This window comes from Vidua chalybeata, chromosome Z (assembly GCF_026979565.1).
Source record: "Vidua chalybeata isolate OUT-0048 chromosome Z, bVidCha1 merged haplotype, whole genome shotgun sequence".
Classification (NCBI taxonomy): Eukaryota; Metazoa; Chordata; class Aves; order Passeriformes; family Viduidae; genus Vidua; species Vidua chalybeata.
Genome location: NC_071570.1, coordinates 17773190 through 17789714, shown reverse-complemented (window position 1 = coordinate 17789714; position 16525 = coordinate 17773190). Strand labels below are relative to the sequence as shown.

Below are 16525 nucleotides of genomic sequence, written 5' to 3'. Positions count from 1 at the left end.
ATCTTTCCACTCTCCTAGACAGACAGTTAGAGGTGATGCTGTTTCACTCTCTAACCAATTCCTCTGAACAATTACATAACAAGTAGAAGGGAGGAGAGGAAAAGGGGCTTGAATGGGCCATATATTTTCTGCTCAATAGAAAGGGTTAAGTCTCAGTGACCTTTGGCTACACTTCAGTTTATGTTGCTTGTGTCTTCTTTGATAATACTGAACATGTATAGTCTTTTTTATCCCTTTTGCAGTGGTATTCTTTATTATCTGCATATAATATGTCTATTTATAGAGTTTTAAATTGCATTTTAATACATCCAAATAATAAACATAACACCTTGTGTGCTTTGATCAGTTTCTTTGACTATGGGAAATAATTTTTCTTTTCAGTGGAGTACAGTAAATGCTGATATAAAAGCCAGAACAGGCATTCAAATGAGTGAATATTTAGAAAAAGATGAAAAGCATGTTCGTGTTATCTTTGTGTGTTACTTAAAGAATGTTCTAAATGTATGCACTACCACTGTGCTGGGGGACTGTAGTCTGAAGTAACATGGGAACTAACATATTAATATCAAGGTAAAGGTACATATTCCCCAGATGCATAGTTTTACCTTTTTCAGCTTTTATTATCTTTAGAATAGTGTTCCATTTATTTCATGAATACAGAAGTATTAATTGGCCATGACATGTTCCAAAGACAAAAGAAAGGTCTAATTCACTCTAACAAACTTGTTAGTCACTGTTTATATCAAGAGGATTGTGAATCTACAGAGAGTAACACTGTTTTCTTCTACACTTGCTTTGTTTATAAATCAAAAGTTTTTAAGTGACCTGCAGTGTCTGCTTGTAGTTTAAAATGTTACTTCTAAAGCAGACCTCCACCATGTAGCACAGATATATATCCCTTAAGATTAATTCTTTAAGTTCATTTGGGGGAAAGAAGGACCAAAACAGAAATACTAACATCGTGGTGCTTTTAGAGTATTGTGATTTTTTTGTTCTGTAATGCAATATTTCATATTCTAAGATGAAATCTTTCTGATGTGTGTAATTGCTCATTTCTGTGAGAAGTGGGCAATTTGTGAATGTTAAGCTCTTGACTTCTGATTGACCATATGTATTGTTACTTCTAAACATTTTTTTATTAATAAGTCTAATTTTTAACTTAGGATTTTTAGTATCTAAAGCATATAGCTGTCTCTGACAGTGATGCTTAGATTCATTTCGGTTGTCATTAGTTGTATCAATTTCTAATTGTTATGATTTCACAGTATTTCACTTGAATGATTTTTGTGATTTATCTAGTGGAGTACATGATCTTTAACTTAACAAAAACCAGGGTTTAAAGTTTTCATCCATCCTAATTCAGTTACTGTTTGCTTTGTTCACCAATCACTCTGATCCTCCTAGCAGGGGACAAGACCTAGAGAACAAAACTGATAGTGACTGTGTAGATAAAACGGCAATGAATTCTGCTTTTAAGACATAGAGGGAATAGTCTGTAAAAGAATAAAAATTGGAATGAAAGTACAGTGTCTTTAACCTGCAGATCTATTGTACCTTTGAAAAGCTTGTACTCTGAAAAAAACATACTGTGATGCTACAGAGATTCATAATTATGTGATAGAACTCTTTGAAGAGAGGTCACTTTAGAAACTAACCAAAAAGCTTGTCAAGAAAATAGACCACATTATAAATAATTACAGAAGTAAAGAATGCATTTCCTTAAAATGTCTACGAATTGTTTTAGTGAAATACTAGGTGTCATATTGTATTTTATTTATTATATGATAGAGATGTGTTATTTATTTTCTGATAGAGCCACTTTTTAAACTTAGTGAAGATGATGGGGTCAAGGGTAATACTCCAAAGAGGTATATGAGAGAAGTTTCACATGAGATGTTACAGAAGGTAAGATACCAACCCTAACAAACAGATCTAAATTTTAATATAACAATCATATATATATACATATATATATATATATGTATGTATGTATGTATGTGTGTCAGTACTCACGAATTTAAGCCATCATTTTTTCTTCAAAATTTAAAAATGTGGCTTTCCTGAATTTTGCTCAGAAATTAATTCTAGGGACATAGCTGTGAATGTGTCATGTGAGATAAACATGGGTAATGTCAGAAAAAGAGTGTTTAGTGCTGTAATGTTAAAAGCTAACAGATTATCTAAATTGTAAGTAGCATTTTGCCCCTTAATGTCACATTTTGCCCCTTAACTTTGGGAACCTTAATTTTTTTCCTGGGTATTTAACTTTAGATGTATCAGGTGTTAATCTCCATAGAGCTCCTCTACAGAATAGAATTGATGCATAATAATGATAAATTCACTGTTTGTTGTATTTAAATTTTAGCAGAATGTTTCACTTGCAAATATTTTCTACATGTGTGGGTCTGTCTTTTTACATGACAGTGCTATGTGCATGTAGTGCTCTCTGGCTTAACAAATAATGATAAATATTTTATCTTTACTGCTTAACATTCTACAGGTTTTGCCTCATACAGTGATGGGATGTTCTTAACTAGTTGGTATTTGTATTGATATGTGTAATATACACAAGTAGTTTAGTATGTTAACAGGTGTTCACTTAAGAGGGCCCACTTGTATTTTACCATATGTTTTGTTTGCTTGCAAAGAAAAGGCATCCTTCAAACAGTATCATGCCTTTTACTTGTCATTTTGCAAAACTATTTGTTTAATTACTTATAAATCTTTAAAAGCATGCTTAAATTGAATAAACACAAGTCTATAACTTTGAATGTCAGTTCAGGTATGTCTATTTTTTATCTGTGAATTAACTTGTAGGAAGTATGGTAATTTACAGCAGATGATGTGATTGCATATACTTGTAACACTTGCCATATGGTCAGGCAATGAAGGCTGTCATCTCGTTATTACTGAATGACAAACATCATGTTAAAATAATAACACACAGAATAGGAAGTGCTCACATTCATTTATCTTAAGATAGAGTGAGTAATTGAAATAATATGAATGCTACCATCTGAAATGTCACAGTTTATGCTTGCTTATCATCTATATTTCAGAACTATAATTTTGTTTGCCAGGTACTACATAATTTTTATCTCTATGGATATACAGAGTTATGATGGTACCTCAGGGATAGGTGTAGAAGCTATTTATTGTTTATTTCCTTCCAGCTGTCATACATGACTTTAAGTGCTACTGAGTGAAAAAGGTTCTTTTAAAGAACTGAGAAAACAGTAGCTGAATCTCAGTTTGGGAAGGTGATTGAAGAAAGATATTGGTCTAACACATTGTCATTGGGGTGGAAAGTGCAAACTATGATTTTAATTATGTTTCACTGAAGCATTTGGAAAAAAAATCCCTTTTATTTCTAATTTCACCCATTAACTTTATGTAGCCATAATGTGTTGTCTCTTCACATTAAAGATTTCCTATCAAATTCATGAATAGAGTATCCAATTCACAAATATGTATGAAGTTTGAGCAGCTCTGTCCTAATGTGCCCTGTACATCAAGAGCTCTCATTTATCTGAATCATATCTGTAGTACCCACTTCGTAAAACATTTCATAAATTTTAAAATAATTTGAAAGTGTTGGCAAAATGTTGTTGTAAAAACTGAAAAGTAAAAACTTACAGAAATAATATGGTTTCAGTATTTTCAGTGTCAAAGATAGTTTTGACATTTTGTATTGCTACAAAGTGTGGGAACTGGCCAGTATTTTACAAGGCTGGGAGTTCAAGTTAGCCATGCACACGCTAGTATAGCTCCTGGAAAAACAGTCTTTCCTAACAATGTACAGAGAAACCTAGAACCCCTGACATATTCCTTAGTGAAAGAGTGGTGGTTGAGCTTGTACAAAACCATCCAAAAATAATTCTCCAGGTATTGGAGTAAGTGGTTACTGAGCACAAAACTTGCTCTGATGCCCTTTTCAGGCTTCTGGGGATGTCTTACAGACTAAATAATCACTTTACTATCTGCTAAAATTAAAATTGCCCTTTATTTCTGGAAATTGTCCTTTATGTGGATATTCCAGAACATCACAGACAGACAGTTTATTTATTAGTCAGACTTCAATATCCATAAACCTCAAAGGACTTTAGAAGCAAAACATAGGTACAATGGTGTGTTCTTCAAAATTTATGTGAGAAACTTGGAAAATTAGTCTCTTAATTGAAACACGATAGATTTTTCCTCTCTCTGAATAACACATATTAGCTTCCATATTTTTAGGTGCTGAGTTTCTGATATCTCTTGCTAGGATTTTTTGGTTTTTTTTGAAAGATCAAATTAATATTTTATTTGTATATTTACAACAGTTGAAAGAACTTGTTGCTTCAGATAGCTAGTGCAGAATTGTCTATATTTCAAAGTAGTAATCCTTCTGAAAATGTTTTTTAAAATTCATTTAATATGTATAACAAAATCAGTAATGAGCTCAAGATGCATCAGGAAGTTTCATTAGCATGGCATACTTAAACTTCTGTGTCATTTTGACTGGAATTTTACGTTCTTTTACCATCTGCCTTTTGTTCAACAGCTGTATTATTGCAGCTAAAATGTTTTCATCTGCACTACATTAAAGTTCTTTTAAAATTAAGGACTACAGATAGCTTTTGTCCTTGCTCTTCATGTGATATTATTGTCATATAACAAATATATCTGAAAACATAGTTTGGCGTTTTTCAAGACAGGCTGAAATATTGTTAATGCTAAAATTGCTTTTTTAGGTACAAGAACTAGAAAGAAGATTCACAGCTATTGAAGGGGAATTAAAGAAACAGAAAGAAGTAAATAAAGACTTACTAAATGAGAAAATATATTTGAAAGAAACTTTAAAAGTGCAAAAGGAAGATGCAGACACAAGAAAAAGAGAGCTGGAAACACTACTTAAGAGGATTTGTGAGGTAAAAAAAGAAAAAGCAGAACTTCAGTTCATGATTGATGAGAAGGAAAAAGAAGCTGCCTCTTTGAAGAGGCAAGTGACAGAAGCTAACAGGTTGAGAAATGAAAGTGAAGATTTGCTGAGTCAAGTGCAGGAGCAGAAGTGTTTGCTAGATAAAGCCAAAGCAGTGGCAATTTCTGGGCAATGTAACTGCAAGATAACAGGCACCAAGGTTAAATTACAAACAGCCAAGAAAAAGAGCTCTTTGGGACATCATGGAGCTTTTCTCAAACAGTCCATCAAGGTTATGAGTAATGTGTTTGAGAACTTCAGTAAGGACGGTTGGGAGGATGTGAGTGAAAGCAGGTACGGCTCTCATTAACTTAGCCCTGTAGAGGGGACACTGTGCATATGTAAAGCACTAGCAAATGGAGATTGAATTTCAACTACTGTTGATTTGGTATTCAAAAAAAATACTGTCAGATCCTTTGAAATATCTTGGGAGGTCTTGTTCGGAGCTTATTGACTGAAATTTGCATGCGAAATTAGCCACAACTGCATGAGTATTTGAATAGGTGCCAGGAAACCCAAAAGAAGGCAAAGCTTGATTTCTTCCAGTGATGCTATTTTCATGCAGTCATGAGGCTTGAAATTGACAGTTTGGCAGGTTGATTTAATTTGCTGGCCTTTTGCATATTCACCACTGACAGCTAAGGATTCCCAGGCAAGCCTAGTAAGTCGGTTTAGTTATCTTGTGACATGCCGACCCGGGAGGAGAAACATTTTTTCCCCTTAATTTAGTTAGATAAATTTTGAATGACCCATTTCAGCTTGCTAGCAGATGTCTACAAGCTGTTTAACATCCTTTAAATTAAGAACCATCCACACTAATTATTTCCTGTATGTTTTATGCAGTCATTGTACTAACTTTAATTGAATGATGGTTAAAAATCTTTAAAGGTGATAGTTACCACATACAATCCCAGTCATGAATCAAAAGACTCTCAGAAAATTTCACTGGCAAGCATCATATAAACAATGAAAATTTTTGCATCTCCTTATTATGTCCCCATATACTTGAGGGGGCAGTAGTTAGCCACTAGGTAAATAAATGGTTGTCACACCTTGTCTTTTAGGACATTGATCTAAGAGGCAAGCAAAGAAATTTCTCAAGTCTATATGTATCCAATATACAGGAAACATGGGAAAAGAGGAAAGAATATAGAATTGTCTTCATAGGCTTTATACTGACTCTATGTATCATATGGAGCAAATCAATAGTGGCAAATGAAGCCTTTCTACTACTTTTCCCCATGCAAAATAGAGGGTTCCTGAACACAATATCACGAGGGAGAAAACAAAAACCATGTAATTAGTCAATTGTTATCATTAATGTAAAGCTTGGGTTTTTTATGTATAATTAAATATTGGAGATCTGATTTTAATAAAAAACATACATGTTTGCCCATATGGAAACATGTATGCATGTTGCAATTAGTAAGTATTTAATTTGCTGTTGTTCTCTTTAAGAAAAAAATTGAGCAAGCACATTGTCATTCCACTTTTAGTTTGAAATGAAAAGTATTTGCATAGCTTCACTTGTGGCTAGCCATAAATACTGCTTTTAATAATTGTACAAATGTTAGGTTAGGGAATTCTTGTCATAGAACAGTGAACATTGTTGAAAGTGAAGTTTCAGGGTGTCATTCTCAACAAGTTAGGGAAGTATTTTCATTTCATTTCTCTTCTGCTTATTAATAAATACCATTCTTTATTACTAGTAGCTGGCTCTGAGTTTTTAAATGCAAGCCTTCCAGTTTCTAAATAGAACATTCCTTAAAGCAGGTGAGGGAAATGTGTATGTAGTTAGAAATATCTCTATGGCTATACAACAGCTCCTTTAAACCATTGCATTGATTTCTGTTCTCATCAATCAGTGAGACATACCAACGTGTCAGGACAGGTTTTAAAAAGTATAAACATGTTTATGTGTGAACTCTTCTCATCAGTTTGAGGCCTTTTCTCTGGTTAAGTAAACTGCATCTCTAAACCATCTATTTTTATGATGGTGTAACTTAATTTGAACTCAGTTATGCTGTTTTAAATACCTTGGTTTTAAAAGTAACAAATCAAACTACCCTTCTGTTTAGGGATTCCTTCACAAATTCGCTCACAGAAATGATGATATATAGCCCCCAATATTATAGAAAAGGATATATCCAAGACGTGATGTTTTAAAGTAGACTTCCCTGCATATAAGAAAGCAAATGATAATGTGGGGTAAGGCAGTGAAAAAACTGGAAATCAGGAGCACATTGAGTGCAAGTCTAAGGAAAAATTGTAAGAAGATTTGAAGTTTCAGGTCCAGTATGCATGGCAGGAATCTCAGTGAAAAGATTAACAGATTTATAGAATTTAAGAGCATTCCAAAGGGGTGCTAAATAGAGCTTTTACTGAAGTGTGAATTCTGAGTTTGTCTCAGTCAACACTATAAATAAACACTATAAATAAAATAATGTTATTAAGGATTGTGCATTTACTTGTTATATTATAAATTGTGAAAATGAAGGAAAGTAGAAATTTAGTAGTTTATGAGCCATTCACAAAGTAGAAGTACAATCAAGTATTTTTTCATTTATTTCAGTTCTGTGGATTGTCACAAAAGTTGCCTTTAAAGAAGCAGCTGAAGTCTCAGGCCTCTGCACTGTAGAGTGAGATTGCATTTGACAGAATAGAACTTGATAAAATAATTTCAGAGACAGATTTTTGCTTTATTGTATTTGTAAAGTTTATTTCTATGTGCTTATGCATTAACTCTGGAGCATTTAATATTTAGCTTGATTTTGGTTTTGGATTTTTTGTGGGTTTTTTTGGGTTTTTTGGTATGGTTTTGGTTTTTGTTTGGTTTTTTATGATTATTTTGGTTTTGTTTGTTTGTTTTTTGTTTTCCTGCATGTGCTGCTTTAGTGACTCTGAAATACCAACTTCTGAAAGTTTAGAAACAGTGATTATGAAGATAGTGCAAAACATTGATCCACTGCCAGACAGAAGTAAACAAGAAGAAAAAAAAAACGTCCAATTTGCTTCATTTTGAAGTCCAAAATGAGCAATATAATAAAAAGGTATATATTGTTTTGTTCTCCTCGGTGGAGTTTTGGAGTTTAACATTAGCACTGCTGTCCCCTCTTAATTAATTTGACTCTCAATATAGAAGTGAAAACCTCGTTCCTGATATTCAGCGGATGGATTAATTATATTTTTAAATATTTTCTGAACAGTAAGTCTGCTGTCATGGATTCACCCTGGCTAAATGCCAGGCATCCACCAAAGCGTCTTGTTCACCCCCCTCTGCAGCTGGACAGGGGAGAGAAAATATAACAAAGGGTTTGTGGGCTGAGATAGGGAGAGAGAGAGATCAGTCATTAAATATTGCCATGGGCAAAACAAACTTGAATTAGACATATACATTTAATTTTTTTACTAACAAAATCAGAGGAGAATAATGAGAAACAAAAGAAGACCTTAAAAACACCTTATTCCCACCCCTCCCTCCTTCCCAGCTCTACCTCCTTCCCCCCAGCAGTGCATGGAGACAGGGAATGGGGGTTATGATCGGTTCATCACACGCTGTTTCTCCCACTGCTCAGGAAGGAGACTCCTTCCCCTGCTCCAGTGTGGGGTGCCTCCCACAGGAGACAGTTCTCCATGAACTTCTCCAATGTGAGTCCATCCCATGGCTAAGTCCTCCACAAACTGCTGCTGGAAGAGTGGGTCACTCTTCCATGGGGTGCCCTCCTTCAAGGACAGGCTGCTCCAGCCTGGGTCCCCCATGGGATCAGTCACAAGTCCTCCCAGGAAGTCTGATCTGGTGTGGGCTCCTCTCTCCCCAGGTCTGCAGGTCCCTGCCAGGAGCCTGCTCCAGCACAGGCCTCCCATGGGGTCCCAGCCTCCTCTCAGGCATCCCCTTGCTCCAGTGTGGGTCTCCTCCACCAGTGGATCTCTGCATCCCTGTGATCCTCCATGGGCTGCAGCTGCTTCACCATGGTCTGCACCACGGGCTGCAGGGGAATCTCAGTGGGAATCCCAGCTCCAGCACTGCTGGAGCACCTCCTGTCCCTCCTTCTGCACTGACCTTGGTGTCTGCAGAGTTGTTCCTCTCACATATTCTCTCTCTGCTCTTCTCTGGCCACAATTACATTTGCAATCATTTTTTTCTGTCTTAATTACATTATCAAAGAGATGCTAATCATTTCTAATTGGCCCATGGTGGGTCTATCTTTGAACTGGCTGGCATTGGCTCTGCTGGACATGGAAGAAGCTTCTGGCAGCTTCTCACCAAAGCCACTCCTGTAGGCCCTCCTACTACCAAAAACTGGCCATACAAACCAAATACATCTATAGAACTATTTGGACAGGAATCTGAAAGATTATTTTAAAATGTAAAGCTGCTGTACAAGCTAGTGGTGCTGTCTCACAATCCAGACAAAGAATGCCACAGACATCCCATTAAACTTCCTCTCACTCAAAAGCACCATACAGAACAGGCTGACCTAACCCTAACAGTGAGACAGCAACACCCCTCTCTCTCCCTCCCTTCTAGCCAATGTTGACTAATCAAGCATAAATGTCTCCCAGCTCATTTGTTGTGTCCTGGATGAGTTTCTCCATCTTAGAAAGATACTTTTTACTCTCTTTGTGTCCAGAAGATTCCGTCTAGAGAAAAGTATGCTTTTAGCCTCTTTTTAGCCTATTTGCATGGATTGTCTGGGATTTTAACTGCTTGTCTCATTGCTAACATCTATATGCTGTTTTCTCACAGAAGAGGGCCAGCTGGTTGTGTCCCAGGTCTTTAGAGGCTCCATACAATCTGTAACAGATGACTCATTCTTGGACTTTTTAACAATGCCTAATAGATTTCCCCTCCTATGTTTGTCCAAATAAATCACTTCATGGAATTTTAAACATAAGCTGATAATATTATTTCTTAGTTTAAGAAACAGAATATTGAAACACTGAACAACTTGCTGCTTTTAGATAACTAGTTTGAAATTCAGTATTTTGAATGGTGATATAATAGAGCTTGAAAAAAGATCATGTTTCTTTAGTTTCCAAAATTTTAGTGCAAATGCAGACTCTCTGGTCTTAATACATATTCTTGATGTGTTATTTCATCAATACTTGATTGTATTATTTCATCAATACTTTTTGATCAAATAAACTGAAAAAAAGGAAAATTCTTACCCATTAATCTGTTGGTAACAATACATAGTATGAGTAGGTACACATGCTATATATGAAGATCTGACAAAAGTGTGCTACACCTGTTAATCTCCTGCTCCTGAGTGAGGACGTACAAGGCAGGGAATGCAGGACACTCTGTCCTCTCTTTATTGGTAGTGTAGCACAGCCACTACAATTTCTGTAGGGCCTGTATTGCATTTACTCTCTGTTCCTAGTGGAGAAGATAGATGCATTCTGATAAACATTTGTAACAGACTGGTGGAACTGAAGCAGACTCAGGAAGTATCTAGAGACCCCTAAGCAGTTAAATATGTTTCAGTAGAACTCCCCTGTTGCAGGAAAATGATTTAAAAACATGGTTTATGAGTGTGAAAGAAAGTATTGCACAAATGTTTAGCATTAGCAGTTGGGAACACCAGTTTTAACAGAATTCTTAATCCATCCAGAGGATTTAAGGATCCTACTGGTGGGTCATGGTATTCTCATACAAAGAGAGGCTAAAGATATCTCCAAAGTCTTGAGCTGTGCAAGGGGTTGGAGATGAGACCATTTATGATACAAGAACTTGGTCATTTTTTTCTCCACATGGTAAGAATATATAACATCCTGTGCAGTATCAGCAGTTACTGTTGCTCTCTTACAAACTCACACATTTGTTAGAGCTGTGGCTTAGAGTGGAGATGTCAGTCTTTTTGCTGCAGTGTGGATTGTTTGCTTGTCATCTGCTGAGAGCTCAGTTCTTGGTCTTTCAAATTGTGTGATGATTGTACTTATCTAGAATTCATGGCTAAGTTGTCCTGCAATGTCAGTAGCTTGTTCAGTGCAGTTAGTAGAGAATGTGTTGCTCTTTACTCTTTTAAATTTGCTTAACAGCTATTTTTGATATGAATATTCCCAGAAATATGTTGCATGATATGATCTAGAAATTGAAATCTGAAAACTTAAAAAACTGGAGAAATATTGCAGTATTCCTGATCAAAAGTGTTTAAATATACACTGAGCATTTAATACCTAGTAAATTAGTACACAAACCCACTGACAGGCTGTTGCAAGATCTGCTTGTTTGAATTTGTATGTGTGTTTTCAGCTATTTAGCTCATTATTTTAAGGTGAAATTCTCATATAATAAATGACTGTCAAACAGCATCTTTTCACTCAATTAAATTAACTTTTTACTAAGTCCCACCTAGTGAATCTACTGACTGATACGAGGTTTTTCATTACCTTTTGTTCATGTTTGCCCCTTGTAGCCAACATAGCCAATGAAACAAATTAAATGTGTTTTGGTTTAGAGTTTAAAAAAACCCTAGCCTGTTACAAGACACTGAAGTCTTTATTTTTGGTAATCTTAATCAGAAATTTGTGACACATGTAACTTCCAAGTCCTTGTTGATTTTGCATTGTTGCCACTTAAGAAAAAGCACTACATGGAGTGTTTATAGGTTGACTGATATGTCTTATGTTTTTATAGGTCAGACGTTAATTTACCAGTATACTTACTAAGAAATGCTTTAGAGATTTCAGGAGTGTTTTGAAGGGCCAAAACAAACTCATAAATCATGTTACTTATGATGATTTTGTCCATTTATTAACATGCCATCTTATGATCAGTGAACAGAGTGAAAGGGAGAAATATCACTGTCCAGAAACCGGGCTACTCTGTTACACTACTGCAGGAAAAAATTAAGCCACCGCAGAAGCAGGTAGCTGTAAAAAAAAGAGTAAAAAGATAGCAGTGGCCTCCATTAAAAATGTTAAATGAATGAAAAATTAACAAGTCAGCTACATTTGGCTGATCAGAGACTTCAAGTTAATAAACTGACGATAGAGGTAAAGTACTTTTTATTATAGTGTCTTGCAATCTTTACCATATTTCTAATACAATTCTGTGGAATTTTGATAACATTGATTTTTTGTATTTTAATTTATTATGGTGAAAATTATGAAGTATTATATATTACCATGTATTGTAAAATGTAGGTGAACCTAGTGGGAAGAAATGATGTCTAACTCCAGTTCAGAAGGCTGAATGATTTCTTTATTATAACTATGTTATAATACATTAATATACTATATAAAGGAAGATACTAAAACTACATACTTACTTTTCTAACTACTAAATCTAACTAACTAACAACTTGTGACTTTCTTACAAGAGTCTAGACACAGGTGGATTTGATTGGCCATGAGGCTCAAACAATTCTTAATAGAATTCAATTAAGTAATCACCCCAGGTAAACAATTCTTTAAACACATTCCACATGGGAAAAACAAGGAGCAGAAATAGAAATTGTTTTCTCTTTCTTTCTCTCTGTGCACTTTTATGAAAAATCTTGAGAGAGAAATGTGCTTACCACAACCATGCTTTGTGTGGACCAGTTATTATGTACAGATGATATTGAGGCTATTGTATCAACACAATTCATTTATCCTTTTGAAAAGAAAGTGGTCTTCATGCTAATTTTTTACATGTATTCAAATGAATGACGTAAGTTTCACTTTTAGCCTGTGATCTGCAAACCTTCCTGAGACTCTGGTCAGTCCAGAACTAGTACCTGTTCCTCTGTGAAGAGCAGGCACAGTCTCCATACACACCAAGACAACTAGAGTTTTCTTCCGAAGGGGACTCAGACCCGTTCCATATCTGTTTAATCCCATCTCTCTCTGTTAAGGTGAAAAGCCAGAAAAACAAAGTTTATGGAATTAGAGACTAGTAAAGTATTTTGTTAACAACCCAAGGATGCAAACTTTCTTCTCTGCTTCAGTCTTCATTTCTACTTAATCGTTTTCCATCCTATTACTCCTTTCTGGTTTTCCCCATTCTCATGTATATATGTATTTTGTGTTAATCTATATGCAGCTCCTCAGCTGGAATTCTTTTCTGTTCATACTGTAGTGATTGGCCTGCCCTTTATAGAGCTGAATCAACAAACACTTATGCAGTAATTGTCTCCTGTTGGTCACACACGCATCCTGCTTCCAGAATTATAGTGCTACAACAGATGGACTTGCTGGAAGGAGGCAGACATTAAAAAAGAAATCAAATCCCCTCCCCCTCAAACTTCTCTGTGTTTTTGTCTTTGCACAGAAGGCAGAAGCAGTATCAGGAGCAGCACTTTTCACTTTCTTAGGACTAGGGAACTGCTAATTTCTAGAGGAGGGAAAACTTCATTTCTGTTACTCATTTTGCATGACTATATATGTGTGATGAATTGTTTAAAAAGAGTTTCCAAGATCATTGGAACCAATGAAGATCTGCCTATCTGACAAACAGTATCATAATATAAACTTTAATGGACAGTATAAATTTCACAGGGAACTATATGTGTAATTTAGCAAAAATGTTCAGATTTCTCGGACGTCTTCATGATTTGCCTTCCTAGAAGACTACTGCTTAGGTGTCCACTGAAGAGCAATGTGAGAGATAAAATAAAAAAAAAATGCTGTTATCAGGGAACTGGTTAAAAAAAAAAAAAAAAGAAAAGAGGGGGAACAAAATTTTTCTAAATATAAGAGCTGCTGTAATGGAAAAGACTGACTAAAATAAATATAGGCATGGCTTTAAAACCAAACTGTTTTTTTATCACTCAGTTTTTCTAGAAGGTTTAAAAAAAAGGTCATTGGTCTATTTAAAGGGTGGTGCATTCTAAGCGAAAATAAATAAAGGGTGTTTTGGGTAGTCAAGGAAAAAATCTTTATTAGGCATGCACATTTTTTTCCTTCTCAGCAAACGATTCAAATTCCCTTTCTTACAACTAATTACTCTTCAGGTGCCATACTAGTGCTACCAAGTGGGAAATTTAAAGCAGAGGCTTGGGCTACTTGCCAAGTGAAAATTAAGGAGGTAAAGAACCTACACAGTCACTGCAGGGTGCACTCATGTTTTAGAGAGGGAACCCTGATTCAGACAGATCTAATGGTTCTAAAGCACACACTTGTGCAGGGGACTTGTATGGGTTGTTGTTTTTTGAGGGTTTTTTTGTTTTTTTTTTTTTGTAATAAATACTGTCTAGAAGTGAAGTTTTAAGATACTGCAAGGGAAATAATGTTTGTTAAGGTTTTTTGTTAATACTTTTGTTACTTTAGATTTTAGAATTTTCTTGAGAGATAGAAGGTAAAAAACAGGCAGTCAAACCATGGAAAAAAATATTGACACAATCTCTGGATTTGGAGAAAATCTTAAATACTTCAAGAGTGCCAAAATTACTAATATCCAAAAATAAGCATCTACTGTTAACTGCCATAGCCATAAAGTTCTGGGTAAACTTAGTAGTGTACTTTTGGTCCTAGGGTAAGGTAAGTTTAGCAGTCTAGCAACTGTAAACCTTAACATCATGGCTTGGACAAATTCAGCCATTTTGCCTGAATTTATCTAAGAAAATAAATCCTTTAGCAGACAAGGACAGATGTTTGTGCAGTCAGTCCTTCGTTTTAGTCGCCAGGGACTCTAGAAGATCGACTCTAGATTTAAGATTTAAATGTTACAGATGTTCATTTTGAGACAGATTTTACAGTTCATGCAACTGAAGGACTGTCTAGTATCTGTTGATTTTCAGAACATATACATGCATGGTTTTGTGTATTTTTCTTGAAAAGCCACCCAAGCATGCAGGTAGGTGTATATTTGTCTGCTTTTAAGAGTTCAGAATTCTGGATTTAAGTTCTGGTTTTATTTGGCCTTATAAATGCTTTGAAGTAGTGTAGATATCTGGCTTTGATTTCTGCAAAAGCAATTCCTTGCATATTTTTAAAAAATGGCTGTGAAGTGACTGCACATGTGAGAATCAACACTTGTATTCTCCAAGGATTCACATTAACACTGAGTCAAGACCATCTGTACAAGAAGTACAGTAGTTACATTTCGTTATTGGTGTATAGAAATCACAGCTGGAGCAGATACTTAATGCGGAAGCCACGGTATTTATTATTTTCTTCATTTCTAAGAAAAGCATTTAAAAGAAATTGTTGGAAAAATTCAGGATCTTTTCTCTAAGGTTTAGTATTCTTTCTACTCATTTCTATCCTTGAATGCTTATAAGAAGATACAACACAGTAATCATAATTAGTTTTATGCAGTGTCATTCTTGTGGGAAAAATCCAGACAAAGTATATTGAATAAGAATTTAAAACCATAAGCAGTTTAAGTCACTAGTGCTTCTTTTATTCATTTGAAGGCTATTCAAATGTCCACTGCTCAAATGTATCATATTTTTGCATCTCCAGTTCTCCAGTGTTTCTCAGGTGATGTCATAGGAAAGCTGCATTTCTTTACGGAATACTGTGGGCAATTGCAAAGTTCCTGTGTAAGTCTACTTCAGCAGGAAAATTGAATCTCAGAGTAAGAACAAGTCAACCGGTCAAATGCTGGCACATTCTTTGAAGAGGATAATGTGAAGGTTTAAGTAAAGTTTTCTTTCAGACGCCTTCCTGCAGATGTATTACTACACTTTTGCTGAACTGGGAAGGTGCTTTTAATTTTTTCGTTTTAGAAACATAATTTAAATCTGATCCAGACTATACTTCTTTTTCTGAGAGCATTTTAAATATACCTCCAAACTTTATTTTAGCTATTTGATTTTTCACTTTTCTTAGAATTTTAAGAGAACTCATTTCCCCTGAGATCATAGTTTGTTTATCTAGTAGATTATCTCAAGCATAGAAAAGTATGAGCATGAAAAGTAGAAAAGCAAAGTGCTAAAGAAAGCTTTTATTTTTTAAAGGTTGTGGCTTACTTTACATATTCTCTTGACTATTTTTTATTGCTCAGTGTATCAAAGTATAGGCCAGAGTTTGGTGTTGCATCTGCAAAACCAGCATCACATCTTCACTTCTCTCATACACCCAAATAGAAGTAAATCAGCCAATTTAATATTATTCAGTTGCACTGAAACAAAGAAGAAACTGATGATAAATTTAGATGCATTGGAAATTATTGACTGAAGTATTATTTTATGCAAAGATCTCACTTAAACTCTGGTTGTCATTAAGGATTTTTCACTCTTTAAAGATGTATTATGACACTCATTATAACTATTATATTATATATAATATAATAGAATATAATATTATATATATTATATATATAATATTATATAATATATATATATATAATAATATTTTATTTATATATATTTATATATATATATATATATATATATATATATATATATATATAACAATTCATGTATGTTTGTGGTTTCCTTAAAGTAAATTTTAGGAATAAATTTCAAATTATAAATGGAATTTTATTTGTAATTGTCCTGCAGTAGCTGAAACTGCTTTTGCAATTTCCTCATGTTTTGTTCATTCCAGCAAATGTGTAATTACAAATTCTGTGGGCTTTCCAGATAAATGCAGTCCAGTCAGAAGTGGTTGTAAACCTATCCAGTTATTTCC

At 34.8% G+C, this 16525-nt stretch overlaps 1 protein-coding gene across 1 annotated transcript in view; it reads left to right on the top strand.

Annotated features, from left to right (window-relative positions):
- Nucleotides 1-16525, top strand: part of CNTLN (centlein) — a gene marked incomplete at its 5' end in the record, with an annotated part of 191734 nt that overhangs the window by 122587 nt on the left and 52622 nt on the right. The window contains 6 exon segments of the mRNA XM_053932487.1: nucleotides 1814-1905; nucleotides 4734-5254; nucleotides 7856-7961; nucleotides 11776-11839; nucleotides 11842-11886; nucleotides 11889-11959. Of these exon segments, the coding sequence (XP_053788462.1) occupies nucleotides 1814-1905; nucleotides 4734-5254; nucleotides 7856-7961; nucleotides 11776-11839; nucleotides 11842-11886; nucleotides 11889-11959 (899 nt within the window).